Source organism: Brassica napus, chromosome C1 (assembly GCF_020379485.1).
Source record: "Brassica napus cultivar Da-Ae chromosome C1, Da-Ae, whole genome shotgun sequence".
Taxonomy (NCBI): Eukaryota; Viridiplantae; Streptophyta; class Magnoliopsida; order Brassicales; family Brassicaceae; genus Brassica; species Brassica napus.
In genome coordinates this window covers 22,090,921-22,110,590 of record NC_063444.1, presented here as the reverse complement: position 1 = coordinate 22,110,590, position 19,670 = coordinate 22,090,921, and the positions used below count along the sequence as shown (strand labels likewise).

At 40.1% G+C, this 19,670-nt stretch overlaps 1 protein-coding gene across 1 annotated transcript; it reads left to right on the top strand.

The window, feature by feature from the left end:
- Nucleotides 1–10,540: 10,540 nt before the first annotated feature.
- LOC125580808 lies at nucleotides 10,541–12,494 on the top strand. Its single transcript, XM_048745977.1, has 2 exons — nucleotides 10,541–11,752; nucleotides 11,835–12,494. Exons 1-2 carry the CDS (start codon nucleotides 11,226–11,228, stop codon nucleotides 11,977–11,979), a joined length of 672 nt encoding a protein of 223 aa, XP_048601934.1. The 5' UTR covers nucleotides 10,541–11,225; the 3' UTR covers nucleotides 11,980–12,494.
- The last annotated feature ends 7,176 nt before the right edge of the window (nucleotides 12,495–19,670 follow it).

Below are 19,670 nucleotides of genomic sequence, written 5' to 3'. Positions count from 1 at the left end.
ATGCTTACCGTTTGGTCTCATCCTGAATCTTACGTCCTTCCGCCGGAGGAACAAGGTGGTAAAGCGTCACCGACAAATTCTGAAGATTACAAGACACCGCCAGAGGATGATCCGATGACTGAATCTCGCACAACAGACGTTGGGAATTCGAAGCTGAGTCGATATCTGACTAGGTCATTAAAAAAAGCAGAGCTATAAGGGAAATGTATTCCAATAAGCTCAACCAAAAAAGATGACCTCCAGACGAAGCGTATTCCGAGACGTTCAACAAAGATTGGAGGAGTGTACACCCCAGACAAGAGATTGAAGAAGCTTTTCCAAAGCTGCAAGAAACCCAAATATACGCCCTTAGCAGACTTGGAGAAAGCGCAGTTTCAAGAGTTTCAGTCAATTCTCCGCGAGAAACCGGCACAGTAAGTTGTTTGGATATACTGTATAAATTTCTTGGACTGTCAAATGTTTAATATTGACTTTTGGTTTGTTTTCAAATTTCAGGGAATTCGAAATTGTTATTGGGATCCATGTCTCAAATAAGTTCTTCCTGTCGTTGGCGAGGCCAACAAATTGGGTCAGTACCGAGGTATTCAATTCATCAGAACTTAATCCGTTTTATTCAAGTGGTTTGTACATATTTTTATAATGGTTTGTACATATTTTTCAGCACATTTCTGTGCTAATTAGTATGCTAGTAAGGCGACATGGACGCAATTATCTGAGTTGGAGGTGCAGATTTGTAGACTACTTCAGTATTGCGGGCATCATATCAAAGTTCGCAGAGTTCGAGAAGGCCTCAGATAAATTGGGATTCAATTGGGGAGGGCTTGTCAGTTTCAGTTTCACCGGAAAAACGCCGCGTCGGAATGACAAGAAGGTGTTGTTGGTTGATGTGGACAGGGTGTACGCCCCAATGATGTGGGGAAAAGATCATTGGGTTGGTCTTGTGATCAACTTGACATGCAGACAAGTGGAGATTTTGGACTGCAACATTCCCCTTAATGAGTCCGATAATGAGGTGAACAAGCACATGGCTTATCTTCTACGCGCATTGCCTCATGTCTTAGCTGCGTTTTCGCCTCCTTCCGATAGTAGTCATCCTGAAGAAGACCAAGCATTTTCATGGGTGCGTCCAGACAATATTTACTTCAACAAAGGTCTGGCGACTGTGGACCATGCGCGGTCAAATTTCTGAAAATGCATGCAGCGGGATACTCCTATGAGGATATGGGGCAGATCGATGACAAAAAGGTGGACATATTCCGTCAGAAATACGCGATGGATACCTATGAAGAATTTATTGGAAACGCAAAAGTTCAAAACGATGGTTGAAGACGTGTATACTGCCTGCTTCATTTCGTTTGTTAAACCGAATTGTTAACGGTTATTGTATCTTTTCATTCATCCAGACACTATAATTCAAACATATCAGTTTATCTTTGAAGGTTTTATATCGTATTTCTTATATATTTAGGGTTTAGGGTTTAGGGTTTAGGGTTGCATGTTTAGGGTTTAGGGTTATTGGAGTATAATATCCATGCAAGATCTCACCATAGTGTGTTAGTTATTTGTTTCAAAGGAAAACAATTTCAGAAATAGTTGGTGTTTTTACTGTTTCATTTAATGAGTATTAGTGTAAAATTTAAAAATTGATTACAATAACTATTTCTCTGAGTGTGTTAGGTACAAAATGTGGGAGGGGACAATAACTTTCCTAGTAACTCATAAGACTCCTTTGTTTATTTCTTTATTCAATATATACATATTCAATGCTTCTGATAAACATCTCCAACAGAACTCAATAGTATGGCATCTCTAAACATCCCCAATCTTCCAGAAGAAATTTTGTGTAAAATAATAGAGATGGTGGGAGCGGATTCATTCTACTATCTTGGTGGTATTTTGCGGGCTGGGAAACGTGGTTATGCACTTGTCCACGAACCCTCCGTCTTAAGGAAGTGTAATGTTCAGCCAATGGTCACCTTTGCAACATGTCAAATCTGCACTGGTGGTCAGTTCCGGGAGTTTTTCATCAAGTGCGTAACAGCTGGCAACACAAACGCTATCTACTATGAAGGGCTCTATGCAGCACTGATCGTAGGTCCTGAGAAATGTATTAGAATATTGCAACCAAATGTCCCAAATCATGATTTATCAACTTTAGCAGTCGGCATTTTCAACGTGTGTATTGGCAATGACAAGGAAGCCAGTAAACTGTTTCAGCAGTTCGAAGCTAATCACTATGACCTTCGCTCGGATGCGATAGTTGGACTGGGAGCTGATCTAGAGTGGCGATTGATATCATTTGGAGCGCCATACATGAACAGATATGGTGCATCTTTCAAATTTCCGGATGATGAGGTAATCAAGTCACCAAGCTGCCTTTATGGCCATGATTACACAGTCGATTTTGAAGGTTCTTGTAAAAACTGCAGGCTATTTTGGATATGCTGCAACATTTCTCACATCCTCTAGGACTTTATTTATGTTATCCTCGATGTTATCTGTTTTCTATCGTATAGCTTAAGTATTCGTAGACCTTAAGTATTCGTATACCTTAAGTATTCGTCAATGTTATCTGTTTTCTCTCGTAGACCTAAAGTATTCGTCAATGTTATATGTTTTCTCTCGTATACCTTCAGTATTCGTATACCGTTTGATCAATGAAAAGTGAGTAAAGATAAATATTAATGGAATTATGAATAGAGATGTCAATTGGGCAGTCCATGTCCAATGGGTATGTCCTTTGGACAAAGCAGTTTATTGGACATTAATCTTAAGTCCAAATTGTACCTAGTCCAAATTGTCCAAACACAAAAAAAGACCATTCCAAAACAGACCCTTCCAAATAGAACCATAAACCATTCCAAATTGGACGTCCATGTCCAAATGGTTTTAGCCCATCTAAATTGGACTTAATAGGTTTCAGTCCATTTGACATCCCTAGTTATGAATGTTGAGTAATAAAAGTCAGTAATTAATGGAATTATTCGTAGACTTTTAAGTATTCGAATACCGTCAGTATACGTAGACCTTAAGTATTCGAATACCGTCAGTATTCGAATACCGTCAGTATTCGAATACCGTCAGTATTCGAATACCGTCAGTATTCATATACCGTCAGTATTCGTATACCGTCAGTATTCGAATACCGTCAGTATTAGTATACCGTCAGTATTCGAATACCGTCAGTATTCGTATACCGTCAGTATTCGAATACCGTCAGTATTCGTATACCGTCAGTATTCGTATAATTAGCAATTCCTAATTTTACTAATATTAAACATGCATAAAAAGACAGCAATAATAAACAGAAATCATAAATTTTATTATATAATATAATAAAGAGTTCAAAAAAAAAAGAGATCAGCATAGTTACAAAAAACAATAAAATTCAAAATATTTAATAATATTAAAAGAGGAGGAGGTTCCTAGTCGGAGTCGGAGGTGCTGGAGTCGGTGCCGGAGCTGTCTGGGTAGTTGTCCATCCTGAACTGCCCAGAACCCAATGTGTCGTCGGTCCAGTCGGAAGCGTCGTCATCCACGTCCGTGTCCATCTGCATCCACTCCCAGTAGTCACCTTCTTCATCGTCCTTTAACCTCGTCTCTCCTTCGCCGGGGTATCCATAACCCTCATCCTCCGGGTCACCTTTTTTCTCCGCCTTGCGAGCACGTTTGCTACTGCGGTGATCGGGGCTTGTGCGGCGGCGTTTGCCAGGGCTGGATGGAGGTGTTTCCTTTAACCCCTCCTCGACTTCCTCCGCCTCCTCGAACAGGGCCTCGAGTGTGGCGAACTCCTCAGTTTCCAGACCGTCGCGGATCTCTTCCTTCAAACCGGCCTTGGCCAACAGGATCAACTGCTGCTCGGTGCGTTCGCCGACTATAGGCAAACTGTAAAAGAATCGTTTGTATTTTGCGACGGTCATTTTGCCCTGGCTGATATCAGACACCATTTTTAGAATGAAAGAGTTTTGCAGAGAAAGAGGTTTGCAGAGAATGTGTTTAGAAAGATGAAAAAGATATTAAATGACAACAGAGTAGTATATATATTACAAAAATAATTAATTAATTTTTTGGTAACAGACGCGGCGTTCCATTACTACTCCTCGGTTTAAACCATGCGAATTAAATCGTTGCGACTCCTCGGTAGAATTAAATCTCCGACTGATTAGACCATATGAAATGAAGTAGGAAACTTTCTTGTCGTAGACAGAGTTCACTTAAATTTATTGGCGTGTTAAAACCATAAGTGTACGCGTGTTCGTACACCAACGAAGAGAGAGATGAGAATACCTTAAGTTCATACATTAATTAGTACAAATATGTATAAAGAAGATGTCTTTTCCGTGTCAGAAGGTTGCCCTAATTTCAAACTACGTTATGAAGCTTACGTAACCGAGGGGTATAATGATGACTTCGTACACCCTAACCGAGGGTGTATAATGATGACTTTTGTACACATTATGAAACTACATTAATTCAAATGGGTTTGCTTCTTAATTGGATATGGATAGGCCCATTATGAGATAAACAGTTAAAATTTGATAGAAGAGTACAAATTAACCTTAATATAAAATTACATAACAGAGTACAAATTAACCTTAGAATCCCTTAACCTTAACATAAAGAGTACAAATTTGATAGAAGAGTACGAAAATTACATAATAGATCCGACAAATGCTAAGATCAGCGATCCACCATAATTAATTGCTTAAGCTCTTTGATCTCCTCACGCATTTGCGCAAGTTCAAATTGCAGCTCACGGCGGAGCGACACCTCCTCAGCATACTGACTTCTCAAGCAATCCAGCTCTTCCTCGAGGGCGGTAAGGCAGTCATGACGGATGTGCAAACCATCGTTCTACAAGAAAATATATTAGATTTGTTAGCTAAAAACAATACCATTTCCGTTAACAATGGAGGCAAATTTAAGTATTGTGAACTCCAATATTACCTTAAAATCTTTGCATACGTAATAGTTTCTTCCTCTGTCATCAGCTTCCACGGTGATAGCTCCACCGCAGATACACTTCGTTGGAATTTTGTAATTGGCATAGACACAATTGCTCACCCAGTCATACTCCCTTTTGTGATGCTTCATCTCTTTATAGTAAGGATCCGTCATTTTGTGGTACTGGTGAGTGTGGTGAAGAGAGATTGTTGAGTGTTGTGAAGAGAGATTGTTGGGTGTTCTGAATTCTACTTAAATAGTGCAAGATTGTAACGGCTATATTTTACTTCAAAAGCATTTCTAACGGTAAGTTGCTTCAAAAGAATTTCTACTTAAATAGTAGAATATAATATTGAGAGGGATATATTCACCATTTTTTATTTCAAACGTGTTTATTGGTTCATAGAATTTTAGTAGAATCATAAAAAAATGACACATTACAAAAAACCACATTACAAAATAATATAATAACCATTCCACCAACAAAGTATGAAGAGTTACTTGAATATGATCACCAACCCAAGTAAAACTAATATAATAACCATTCCACCAACAAAGTATTCGAAGCCATTGGTTAACCTTGTTCTCTTTTCAGCTAACTCAGACACTATCTTCTCTAGCCTAACCAGCTTCTGCTCAGTCTCATTCTGGAGATCCTTAAACTTGTTAAGTTGTGGGTCATAGTCATTCCAAAAGGTAAGATAATCTACCTTTTCAGACAATTGAAGTGTGTGCGTATCCCTGGCTCTCATCTCCTCCATAACCGCCTCATCCCACCATTTATGAACATGACAGTCTCCATCATTAACATAATCACACGTGTAGTATCTTCTACCTGGATCATTTACAGTGCGAGATGTTGCTAGCTTAGGCCGACCACCACAGTAGCATGTCTGCGGGAATCCAAATTCGACCTCGGGTTGCGGAGGGTACTGAACCGTCGCAGCATAATTGTAATTTAGCTCAGCTTGGTCCCGACGAATAAGATCTTCAACCTCACGGTCTTCTGTGTGGCTGGAGTCATTCCCACCATAGTCCTCTGATTCCGAAGGCTGGCTATAGCTATAATCAAGTCCCATCTTTAGTATAAAAATAGAGTAAAGAGAGAATCGCTAAAAATCTGAAATATAGACGACACAAGCACTCATACTTAAATAGATTGAGATTGTAACGGCTATATTATTATTGGACCACAATACAACGGCTACATTGTATTTAAATGTCTTTCTAACGGCTAGATTGGCTACACAGATATCGTACACCTCAAGTTATAAACAAGTTACATCAAATCATAAACATGAACACCATATTTAGGAATGACAATAAAACCATACATATCTAATAAATTCAAGAAGAACCACTGCGTAATCCATATCTCATCAGTTCGCAAAATAGCATTATAGATGTGTTAGTAGGAAACACCTAAACAATAACTCCCTTGTCAACAATACATAAAATCTCCTCCATCCATAACCCATCATTGTAGCGGTTCTTTACAAGACTTTTTGTTGTGACCTGAGATATGACATCGACTACATGTGTTTAGTTTCTTCTTCTTCGGCCCCTCCTGAAAAAACATAACAGCCTTTATTCAGAAAATATCCATGACTACAGTCAGATGAGATTAGGTCGTACCGGTATTTCTCCTGCAGAACGTTTACGCTTGGTCGGTGGACGTCCTGGTGGTCTCTTCGTCTTTGGTGGTAACATGATAAGGTCACTAACCTCCGAAGGTATGAAAAGATCTTGCGGATCTGGAACCGGGAGTGTAACACCGGTATTTTTTAGATAGGCGTCTGCAACGAACTCTGAGTGCTGCAAGTCCCGAAACATAGCCGCAGCAATGGCATGTCGACATGGTATTCCAACTTTCTGGAATTCAAGACATGTGCAAGACCTGGTTTCCAAATTAACAGAACTCCCGAAGCCGGTTGTTTTTAGAGTTACCTCAAATTCAAAAGCAGACAGAGGCATCACAGCGTACGCTCTTGCGTCTTCTAGATTGTTCTCCATCAACTCGTCAACAGCCGGGGGGATCTCACCACTCATTTTCGATATCTTTCGCTGTCTACTCACAAACCAACGACTAATCATGCGTCTGATGAACTCAAATAGAGCCATTATCGGGGAATCGCGCGCAGGAACTAGTGCTTTGTTGAGAGACTCAGCTATATTCGAGCTCATTAGATTGTACCGCTCGCCCTCAAAGTGTGACCTTGTCCAATGCCTAGGATCGATCTTCTCAAGATAATCCCAACAGCGCTTATCTGTAAGTTTGATCTCCGGGTAAAGTCTCTTAAAGTGGGATACCTTGAATACCTCGGCTGTCCTGCCAACCACTTGCTTCTGATTCCTTTTCTTGAATTTTGCGTCGACGTTTCTCTGTAGGTGTACGAGGCAGCACCCATGGTGTGAAAGAGGATACCACTTATCTTTAGCAACACATATTTGATTTGCTCTATCAGACACAATAGATAAATCGGAGCCATCTTCTACGATCTCTGTCAGCTTCTCAAAAAACCAACTCCAAGACTCATTTGTTTCATTGTCTACAACAGCAAACGCTATAGGGAATACCTGAAAATTGGCATCTTGCCCACTTGCAGTTAGTAAACACCCTTTGTACTTCCCAAACATATGAGTACCATCCACCACAATAACCTTCCGTAGATGCTTCCACCCGTCAATGCAAGCTTTCAGCGCCATGAACGCGTACTTAAACCTTGTCTGACCCTTATCATCTTTTTCAGTTTTGATATCAGTAATGGACCCAGGATTTGCATACTTTACAACATAAAAATATTTCGGCAGGAGCTTGTAAGAGCTCTCTTCTGTTCCTTGTGCAGCCACAGTTGCTAACTCTTTTGCTTTCCAACATTTCCAATATGTGGCCGTAAACAAGAACTCACTCCGGAGCATCTCGGGTAATTCAGATGCGCGCGGTCCAGCTTGGAGCCTTTCATACTTCGATCTCATTAGTGCAGCTATTACTTTCGACGTCGCATGTTTCTTATATTGCGCTTTAGCATCAGATGTGCAGACATGCTTCAGTTGCGCCTTCCTCACCTGATATGTCGAAGATTCCCCCAATTGCTTAGCCATAACATAAAATTTGCAGTTTTTATCAATGCATTTCGCTGCGACATAGTTAAACGCATGTTTGTGGAACTTGAACCTGAACACCTGCTTTAAGGCATAAATGTGCAAACTGATCTTGAATTCTTGCTTGCTACTGAATAGCTTCCCAGTGTACATATCAGCATCTGCTAGAGTGAAGTCAATATCATCGACGGTATAATCGTTAACTGCTTCGTTGTTAGACGAAGCTTCTACATCCTCAAATCCATATAGCTCAACGGCTCTAACGGATTTCATGAGTGATTCGTCATCAGCCTTATCCTTTTCACGACGTCTTCTTGCGTCTTCCTCACGGATTCGAGACTGAGGTACCGGTTCGATAAAGTCGTCATCCTCGTCTTCTCCATCCAGACTTTCATGTATCTGACCAACCGAAACACACTGAGGTACCGGTTCGACAAAGTCGTCATCCTCGTCTTCTCCATCTGGAGTTTCATGTGTCTGACCAACTGAAACACACACAGGTACCGGTTCCTCGAAATCGTCTCCCTCGCCTTCTCCATCAGATGTATCATGTGTCGGTCTAGACGAAACATATTGAGAGACCTGCCCAACGAAATCATCACTGTCGTCAACTTCCCGAGTATGCATGTTGAACGGCTTTGGAGGAGTCAGGGGAACCAAAATTTGGGAGCTGCTGTCAACACTTGGGTCCTCTTCTTGATTTGGATCTGAATGATTCTTCGTGTCGGGTACTTGATCACTTGACTTGACACCTGAATTGTTACTTGCTTCTTCAGTATTTTCCATCGAAATCCTAGATGAGCCTATGTAATCTCTACCCTCATCTATGTAATCTTCAAAAGATGATGGTGGGTTTGCGGTACGCTGTTTGTTTGTGGATGAACCACTGCCTTTGTTTGAAGAAGGATTAGTTCGTCCACTCCTCGCTTTAGTCACCACCTCACCACGTACACCTCCATATGTTACGTTCGTTCGACCACCACCACCTACCCCTCCATCCTCATCCTTATCATCGTCCCATTCGCAATTTCGTCCAACAAAATCATGCCATAAATTGTAATCATAATCCTCATCGTCGTCATCTTTGCCTTCCCCTAACGCAGCATCTTCAGTCGTGTCCACTTTATTCTGAACTTTACATGCAGTTCCATCCACTTCACGCATCCCAAAACCATTTGAGGCATAAACTGCTTCAATTTCCGCAACTCCCATCAGAATTATTTCATCTTCGGTCAAATCAGTCTCACCGCATTAACTTCATTCCGGGTGTGCACATCAGCAGACGTACTCCCAACTTGCATTTCGTTGCTGCTGGCAACTTCTTTGGACTTCAAAAGATTCCCCATTGGCCTCAGAAAATTGATTTTCCCATCTATTTCCTCTTTGAATGTGACAAATACGTTGATGTACTTGTCCACCTTACGTGCCGAAGTAAACAAGTCGAAATCCTTGTCGTTGGAAATTTGAACAGGAGCTTCTCTTTCACCAACAGCACCAGATCCGTGTTCACCAAGCCAATATGACATCTCAACAGCAACAGACATTCCAACTAGACCGTATGACTCAATAATGGCCCGCTTCAAGTCTTCAACAGAAGTTATCAACTTCGCATAGACAGCCCTCCCCATACGATCGCTATCAAGTTTAAAATCCCAGTCACCAGTGTCGTACATAATCCACCGTCCAGAGATTACAACGATGTATGAATCGTGAACACCTACGAAAAATATAATTTAAATTTTTTAAAAAATTCAATGTGCTAATCAGAAGCAATAAATATAGTTTCGTACAAACAAACACCTGAATTCAGAACACCCACAAATCTGTAATAAATGATTTCAGCCATAACTATAATGTCATAAATGCAATGGTGTAAGGCTTATATATGATTTACCTTCGATGCTAGATACAGAACACCCACCATGCGCCATACCCTTTCCTCCCTCATCATATCGGATGCAGCTCATGCCTCTGTGTGTAGTGTGTAAAAATCGCTGCCTCAAGTTCCCTTGTTCGGTAGCCTATTTTACTCCTCAACAAGGAGACAGGCAAAGAGATAGGGTTCGTACGTTGTTGTATTAAATAATTAATTTTTGCCCTGTTTTTAATTAATAAATTAAAGTAAAACATATTTTTCCAAAGTCACCAGTCATTAAATCAGAACCAATAAGGCCTTCAAGTTTTGGGGTCAAATAGCCCAAAAACGAAGCCCAAAAGCATGTTTCGTTCTGAAATTAAAATAATATAATATTCAATTCGTCTATTACACGCACATCCGGCGCGCGTGTGTCGGTCTTCCTGAGGCAAGTTTTTGTGGGCAAAAGACAGTCTGGTCCCACTATTTTCAGCTCAAGATTGTTGGACAAAAAGGTTAAAATTGTCCAATTTTTCTTCTCTCTCCTACTAGGTTGCCCAACAACCTAATTAAAACTTGGGTTTGACCAAATTTCTAATTCAAACTTAAAAGTTGTCCAATCTTCTAATTCTCCCATTTATCTCTATACAAGCAAATACATAAAGTATCTACAAAAATCTACATGACTATCACAAATTAATGGGAAAACAATTTTATTAATTTAAGAGCGATGTTGGCGAAGCCACCTTGTGAGCTGTGGTGGCAAGTGCACCCATAATTATATTAATAGTCACAATTTTATAAGCAAAAACATTGAAGTTTTGATGGATTTGATGACAAAACTCATCCCATGCACCCATAATATATTATATTAAATTTCTTTCATACATTTTTTAAATTTTATTACCCATAGTGCACCCATTCATTATGTTTTCTAGATTCGCCCTGCTTCTTAACCGGTAACATTATTTTTGGTTAACAAATGAATTTCATTACTTTCATTAAAAAACACCAAAAGATACCTCAGCATGAGAATCTCATTTGGAGAATCATTCTGAGTTCCTTTGATATGAGTGATGAACTTGTGTGGTTGACTGGTTGTTTGAAAAATCAGGTGAATATTCGACAAAATAAGGTTATACTCTGATCAAGACCAGCTCGCAGCCCTTCGAACCAGAGTTTAATTGGCAAAAAAATATCAGGCAAATTAAACCATCATCGAAGCTGAAACACTTCCTTTGGAAATTAAAAAATAGAGCTGTTTAGGTTGGTTCGAACTTGGAGGCACGAGGGATTCTGATCGATAATCGCTGCAAGCGTTGTAATGGAAGTGAACCGGACCTCCATGTCTTTCTCCACTGCCATTTTGCGTCAAGAGGTTGAAAAGGGGACACGGAGTGACAATGTCTATAAAGATCCACAGGAGAACACTTGTAGGATGCTTACCGTTTGGTCTCATCCTGAATCTTACGTCCTTCCGCCGGAGGAACAAGGTGGTAAAGCGTCACCGACAAATTCTGAAGATTACAAGACACCGCCAGAAGATGATCCGATGACTGAATCTCGCACAACAGACGTTGGGAATTCGAAGCTGAGTCGATATCTGACTAGGTCATTAAAAAAAGCAGAGCTAGAAGGGAAATGTATTCCAATAAGCTCAACCAAAAAAGATGACCTCCAGACGAAGCGTATTCCGAGACGTTCAACAAAGATTGGAGGAGTGTACACCCCAGACAAGAGATTGAAGAAGCTTTTCCAAAGCTGCAAGAAACCCAAATATACGCCCTTAGCAGACTTGGAGAAAGCGCAGTTTCAAGAGTTTCAGTCAATTCTCCGCGAGAAACCGGCACAGTAAGTTGTTTGGATATACTGTATAAATTTCTTGGACTGTCAAATGTTTAATATTGACTTTTGGTTTGTTTTCAAATTTCAGGGAATTCGAAATTGTTATTGGGATCCATGTCTCAAATAAGTTCTTCCTGTCGTTGGCGAGACCAACAAATTGGGTCAGTACCGAGGTATTCAAATCATCAGAACTTAATCCGTTTTATTCAAGTGGTTTGTACATATTTTTATAATGGTTGTACATATTTTTCAGCACATTTCTGTGCTAATTAGTATGCTAGTAAGGCGACATGGACGCAATTATCTGAGTCGGAGGTGCAGATTTGTAGACTACTTCAGTATTGCGGGCATCATATCAAAGTTCGCAGAGTTCGAGAAGGCCTCAGATAAATTGGGATTCAATTGGGGAGGGCTTGTCAGTTTCAGTTTCACCGGAAAAACGCCGCGTCGGAATGACAAGAAGGTGTTGTTGGTTGATGTGGACAGGGTGTACGCCCCAATGATGTGGGGAAAAGATCATTGGGTTGGTCTTGTGATCAACTTGACATGCAGACAAGTGGAGATTTTGGACTGCAACATTCCCCTTAATGAGTCCGATAATGAGGTGAACAAGCACATGGCTTATCTTCTACGCGCATTGCCTCATGTCTTAGCTGCGTTTTCGCCTCCTTCCGATAGTAGTCATCCTGAAGAAGACCAAGCATTTTCATGGGTGCGTCCAGACAATATTTACTTCAACAAAGGTCTGGCGACTATGGACCATGCGCGGTCAAATTTCTGAAAATGCATGCAGCGGGATACTCCTATGAGGATATGGGGCAGATCGATGACAAAAAGGTGGACATATTCCGTCAGAAATACGCGATGGATACCTATGAAGAATTTATTGGAAACGCAAAAGTTCAAAACGATGGTTGAAGACGTGTATACTGCCTGCTTCATTTCGTTTGTTAAACCGAATTGTTAACGGTTATTGTATCTTTTCATTCATCCAGACACTATAATTCAAACATATCAGTTTATCTTTGAAGGTTTTATATCGTATTTCTTATATATTTAGGGTTTAGGGTTTAGGGTTTAGGGTTTAGGGTTGCATGTTTAGGGTTTAGGGTTATTGGAGTATAATATCCATGCAAGATCTCACCATAGTGTGTTAGTTATTTGTTTCAAAGGAAAACAATTTCAGAAGTAGTTGGTGTTTTTACTGTTTCATTTAATAAGTATTAGTGTAAAATTTAAAAATTGATTACAATAACTATTTCTCTGAGTGTGTTAGGTACAAAATGTGGGAGGGGACAATAACTTTCCTAGTAACTCATAAGACTCCTTTGTTTATTTCTTTATTCAATATATACATATTCAATGCTTCTGATAAACATCTCCAACAGAACTCAATAGTATGGCATCTCTAAACATCCCCAATCTTCCAGAAGAAATTTTGTGTAAAATAATAGAGATGGTGGGAGCGGATTCATTCTACTATCTTGGTGGTATTTTGCGGGCTGGGAAACGTGGTTATGCACTTGTCCACGAACCCTCCGTCTTAAGGAAGTGTAATGTTCAGCCAATGGTCACCTTTGCAACATGTCAAATCTGCACTGGTGGTCAGTTCCGGGAGTTTTTCATCAAGTGCGTAACAGCTGGCAACACAAACGCTATCTACTATGAAGGGCTCTATGCAGCACTGATCGTAGGTCCTGAGAAATGTATTAGAATATTGCAACCAAATGTCCCAAATCATGATTTATCAACTTTAGCAGTCGGCATTTTCAACGTGTGTATTGGCAATGACAAGGAAGCCAGTAAACTGTTTCAGCAGTTCGAAGCTAATCACTATGACCTTCGCTCGGATGCGATAGTTGGACTGGGAGCTGATCTAGAGTGGCGATTGATATCATTTGGAGCGCCATACATGAACAGATATGGTGCATCTTTCAAATTTCCGGATGATGAGGTAATCAAGTCACCAAGCTGCCTTTATGGCCATGATTACACAGTCGATTTTGAAGGTTCTTGTAAAAACTGCAGGCTATTTTGGATATGCTGCAACATTTCTCACATCCTCTAGGACTTTATTTATGTTATCCTCGATGTTATCTGTTTTCTATCGTATAGCTTAAGTATTCGTAGACCTTAAGTATTCGTATACCTTAAGTATTCGTCAATGTTATCTGTTTTCTCTCGTAGACCTAAAGTATTCGTCAATGTTATATGTTTTCTCTCGTATACCTTCAGTATTCGTATACCGTTTAATCAATGAAAAGTGAGTAAAGATAAATATTAATGGAATTATGAATAGAGATGTCAATTGGGCTGTCCATGTCTAATGGGTATGTCCTTTGGACAAAGCAGTTTATTGGACATTAATCTTAAGTCCAAATTGTACCTAGTCCAAATTGTCCAAACACAAAAAAAAGACCATTCCAAAACAAACCCTTCCAAATAGAACCATAAAACATTCCAAATTGGACGTCCATGTCCAAATGGTTTTAGCCCATCTAATTTGGACTTAATAGGTTTCAGTCCATTTGACATCCCTAGTTATGAATGTTGAGTAATAAAAGTCAGTAATTAATGGAATTATTCGTAGACTTTAAGTATTCGAATACCGTCAGTATACGTAGACCTTAAGTATTCGAATACCGTCAGTATTCGAATACCGTCAGTATTCGAATACCGTCAGTATTCGTATACCGTCAGTATTCGAATACCGTCAGTATTCGTATACCGTCAGTATTCGAATACCGTCAGTATTCGTATACCGTCAGTATTCGAATACCGTCAGTATTCGTATACCGTCAGTATTCGTATACCGTCAGTATTCGTATACCGTCAGTATTCATATACCGTCAGTATTCGTATACCGTCAGTATTCGAATACCGTCAGTATTCGTATACCGTCAGTATTCGTATAATTAGCAATTCCTAATTTTACTAATATTAAACATGCATAAAAAGACAGCAATAATAAACAGAAATCATAAATTTTATTATATAATATAATAAAGAGTTCAAAAAAAAAGAGATCAACATAGGTACAAAAAACAATAAAATTCAAAATATTTAATAATATTAAAAGAGGAGGACGTTCCTAGTCAGAGTCGGAGGTGCTGGAGTCGGTGCCGGAGCTGTCTGGGTAGTTGTCCATCCTGAACTGCCCAGAACCCAATGTGTCGTCGGTCCAGTCGGAAGCGTCGTCATCCACGTCCGTGTCCATCTGCATCCACTCCCAGTAGTCACCTTCTTCATCGTCCTTTAACCTCGTCTCTCCTTCGCCGGGGTATCCATAACCCTCATCCTCCGGGTCACCTTTTTTCTCCGCCTTGCGAGCACGTTTGCTACTGCGGTGATCGGGGCTTGTGCGGCGGCGTTTGCCAGGGCTGGATGGAGGTGTTTCCTTTAACCCCTCCTCGACTTCCTCCGCCTCCTCGAACAGGGCCTCGAGTGTGGCGAACTCCTCAGTTTCCAGACCGTCGCGGATCTCTTCCTTCAAACCGGCCTTGGCCAACAGGATCAACTGCTGCTCGGTGCGTTCGCCGACTATAGGCAAACTGTAAAAGAATCGTTTGTATTTTGCGACGGTCATTTTGCCCTGGCTGATATCAGACACCATTTTTAGAATGAAAGAGTTTTGCAGAGAAAGAGGTTTGCAGAGAATGTGTTTAGAAAGATGAAAAAGATATTAAATGACAACAGAGTAGTATATATATTACAAAAATAATTAATTAATTTTTTGGTAACAGACGCGGCGTTCCATTACTACTCCTCGGTTTAAACCATGCGAATTAAATCGTTGCGACTCCTCGGTAGAATTAAATCTCCGACTGATTAGACCATATGAAATGAAGTAGGAAACTTTCTTGTCGTAGACAGAGTTCACTTAAATTTATTGGCGTGTTAAAACCATAAGTGTACGCGTGTTCATACACCAACGAAGAGAGAGATGAGAATACCTTAAGTTCATACATTAATTAGTACAAATATGTATAAAGAAGATGTCTTTTCCGTGTCAGAAGGTTGCCCTAATTTCAAACTACGTTATGAAGCTTACGTAACCGAGGGGTATAATGATGACTTCGTACACCCTAATCGAGGGTGTATAATGATGACTTTTGTACACATTATGAAACTACATTAATTCAAATGGGTTTGCTTCTTAATTGGATATGGATAGGCCCATTATGAGATAAACAGTTAAAATTTGATAGAAGAGTACAAATTAACCTTAATATAAAATTACATAACAGAGTACAAATTAACCTTAGAATCCCTTAACCTTAACATAAAGAGTACAAATTTGATAGAAGAGTACGAAAATTACATAATAGATCCGACAAATGCTAAGATCAGCGATCCACCATAATTAATTGCTTAAGCTCTTTGATCTCCTCACGCATTTGCGCAAGTTCAAATTGCAGCTCACGGCGGAGCGACACCTCCTCAGCATACTGACTTTTCAAGCAATCCAGCTCTTCCTCGAGGGCGGTAAGGCAGTCATGACGGATGTGCAAACCATCGTTCTACAAGAAAATATATTAGATTTGTTAGCTAAAAACAATACCATTTCCGTTAACAATGGAGGCAAATTTAAGTATTGTGAACTCCAATATTACCTTTAAATCTTTGCATACGTAATAGTTTCTTCCTCTGTCATCAGCTTCCACGGTGATAGCTCCACCGCAGATACACTTCGTTGGAATTTTGTAATTGGCATAGACACAATTGCTCACCCAGTCATACTCCCTTTTGTGATGCTTCATCTCTTTATAGTAAGGATCCGTCATTTTGTGGTACTGGTGAGTGTGGTGAAGAGAGATTGTTGAGTGTTGTGAAGAGAGATTGTTGGGTGTTCTGAATTCTACTTAAATAGTGCAAGATTGTAACGGCTATATTTTACTTCAAAAGCATTTCTAACGGTAAGTTGCTTCAAAAGAATTTCTACTTAAATAGTAGAATATAATATTGAGAGGGATATATTCACCATTTTTTATTTCAAACGTGTTTATTGGTTCATAGAATTTTAGTAGAATCATAAAAAAATGACACATTACAAAAAACCACATTACAAAATAAATATAATAACCATTCCACCAACAAAGTATGAAGAGTTACTTGAATATGATCACCAACCCAAGTAAAACTAATATAATAACCATTCCACCAACAAAGTATTCGAAGCCATTGGTTAACCTTGTTCTCTTTTCAGCTAACTCAGACACTATCTTCTCTAGCCTAACCAGCTTCTGCTCAGTCTCATTCTGGATATCCTTAAACTTGTTAAGTTGTGGGTCATAGTCATTCCAAAAGGTAAGATAATCTACCTTTTCAGACAATTGAAGTGTGTGCGTATCCCTGGCTCTCATCTCCTCCATAACCGCCTCATCCCACCATTTATGAACATGACAGTCTCCATCATTAAATAATCACACGTGTAGTATCTTCTACCAGGATCATTTAAAGTGCGAGATGTTGCTAGCTTAGGCCGACCACCACAGTAGCATGTCAGCGGGAATCCAAATTCGACCTCGGGTTGCGGAGGGTACTGAACAGTCGCAACATAATTGTAATTTAGCTCAGCTTGGTCCCGACGAATAAGATCTTCAACCTCACGGTCTTCTGTGTGGCTGGAGTCATTCCCACCATAGTCCTCTGATTCCGAAGGCTGGCTATAGCTATAATCAAGTCCCATCTTTAGTATAAAAATAGAGTAAAGAGAGAATCGCTAAAAATCTGAAATATAGACGACACAAGCACTCATATTTTAATAGATTGAGATTGTAACGGCTATATTATTATTGGACCACAATACAACGGCTACATTGTATTTAAATTTCTTTCTAACGGCTAGATTGGCTACACAGATATCGTACACCTCAAGTTATAAACAAGTTACATCAAATCATAAAAATAAACACCATATTTAGGAATGACAATAAAACCATACATATCTAATAAATTCAAGAAGAACCACTGCGTAATCCATATCTCATCAGATCGCAAAATAGCATTATAGATGTGTTAGTAGGAAACACCTAAACAATAACTCCCTTGTCAACAATACATAAAATCTCCTCCATCCATAACCCATCATTGTAGCGGTTCTTTACAAGACTTTTTGTTGTGACCTGAGATATGACATCGACTACATGTGTTTAGTTTCTTCTTCTTCGGCCCCTCCTGAAAAAACATAACAGCCTTTATTCAGAAAATATCCATGACTACAGTCAGATGAGATTAGGTCGTACCGGTATTTCTCCTGCAGAACGTTTACGCTTAGTCGGTGGACGTCCTGGTGGTCTCTTCGTCTTTGGTGGTAACATGATAAGGTCACTAACCTCCGAAGGTATGAAAAGATCTTGCGGATCTGGAACCGGGAGTGTAACACCGGTATTTTTTAGATAGGCGTCTGCAACGAACTCTGAGTGCTGCAAGTCCCGAAACATAGCCGCAGAGATGGCATGTCGACATGGTATTCCAACTTTCTGGAATTCAAGACATGTGCAAGACCTGGTTTCCAAATTAACAGAACTCCCGAAGCCGGTTGTTTTTAGAGTTACCTCAAATTCAAAAGCAGACAGAGGCATCACAGCGTACGCTCTTGCGTCTTCTAGATTGTTTTCCATCAACTCGTCAACAGCCGGGGGGATCTCACCACTCATTTTCGATATCTTTCGCTGTCTACTCACAAACCAACGACTAATCATGCGTCTGATGAACTCAAATAGCGCCATTATCGGGGAATCGCGCGCAGGAACTAGTGCTTTGTTGAGAGACTCAGCTATATTCGAGCTCATTAGATTGTACCGCTCGCCCTCAAAGTGTGACCTTGTCCAATGCCTAGGATCGATCTTCTCAAGATAATCCCAACAGCGCTTATCTGTAAGTTTGATCTCCGCGTAAAGTCTCTTAAAGTGGGATACCTTGAATACCTCGGCTGTCCTGCCAACCATTTTCTTCTGATTCCTTTTCTTGAATTTTGCGTCGACGTTTCTCTGTAGGTGTACGAGGCAGCACCCATGGTGTGAAAGAGGATACCACTTATCTTTAGCAACACATATTTGATTTGCTCTATCAGACACAATAGATAAATCGGAGCCATCTTCTACGATCTCTGTCAGCTTCTCAAAAAACCAACTCCAAGACTCATTTGTTTCATTGTCTACAACAGCAAACGCTATAGGGAATACCTGAAAATTGGCATCTTGCCCACTTGCAGTTAGTAAACACCCTTTGTACTTCCCAAACATATGAGTACCATCCACCACAATAACCTTCCGTAGATGCTTCCACCCGTCAATGCAAGCTTTCAGCGCCATGAACGCGTACTTAAACCTTGTCTGACCCTTATCATCTTTTTCAGTTTTGATATCAGTAATGGACCCAGGATTTGCATACTTTACAACATAAAAATATTTCGGCAGGAGCTTGTAAGAGCTCTCTTCTGTTCCTTGTGCAGCCACAATTGCTAACTCTTTTGCTTTCCAACATTTCCAATATGTGGCCGTAAACAAGAACTCACTCCGGAGCATCTCGGGTAATTCAGATGCGCGCGGTCCAGCTTGGAGCCTTTCATACTTCGATCTCATTAGTGCAGCTATTACTTTCGACGTCGCATGTTTCTTATATTGCGCTTTAGCATCAGATGTGCAGACATGCTTCAGTTGCGCCTTCCTCACCTGATATGTCGAAGATTCCCCCAATTGCTTAGCCATAACATAAAATTTGCAGTTTTTATCAATGCATTTCGCTACGACATAGTTAAACGCATGTTTGTGGAACTTGAACCTGAACACCTGCTTTAAGGCATAAATGTGCAAACTGATCTTGAATTCTTGCTTGCTACTGAATAGCTTCCCAGTGTACATATCAGCATCTGCTAGAGTGAAGTCAATATCATCGACGGTATAATCGTTAACTGCTTCGT

What these genes read in the sequence shown, in the direction of transcription:
- LOC125580808 (XM_048745977.1), top strand. Translation starts at nt 11,226, where the DNA reads ATGGAAGTGAACCGGACCTCCATGTCTTTCTCCACTGCCATTTTGCGT. An exon ending in CTCCGCGAGAAACCGGCACA is followed by an intron (nt 11,753 to 11,834) that starts GTAAGTTGTTTG and finishes TTCAAATTTCAG; the next exon opens with GGAATTCGAAATTGTTATTG.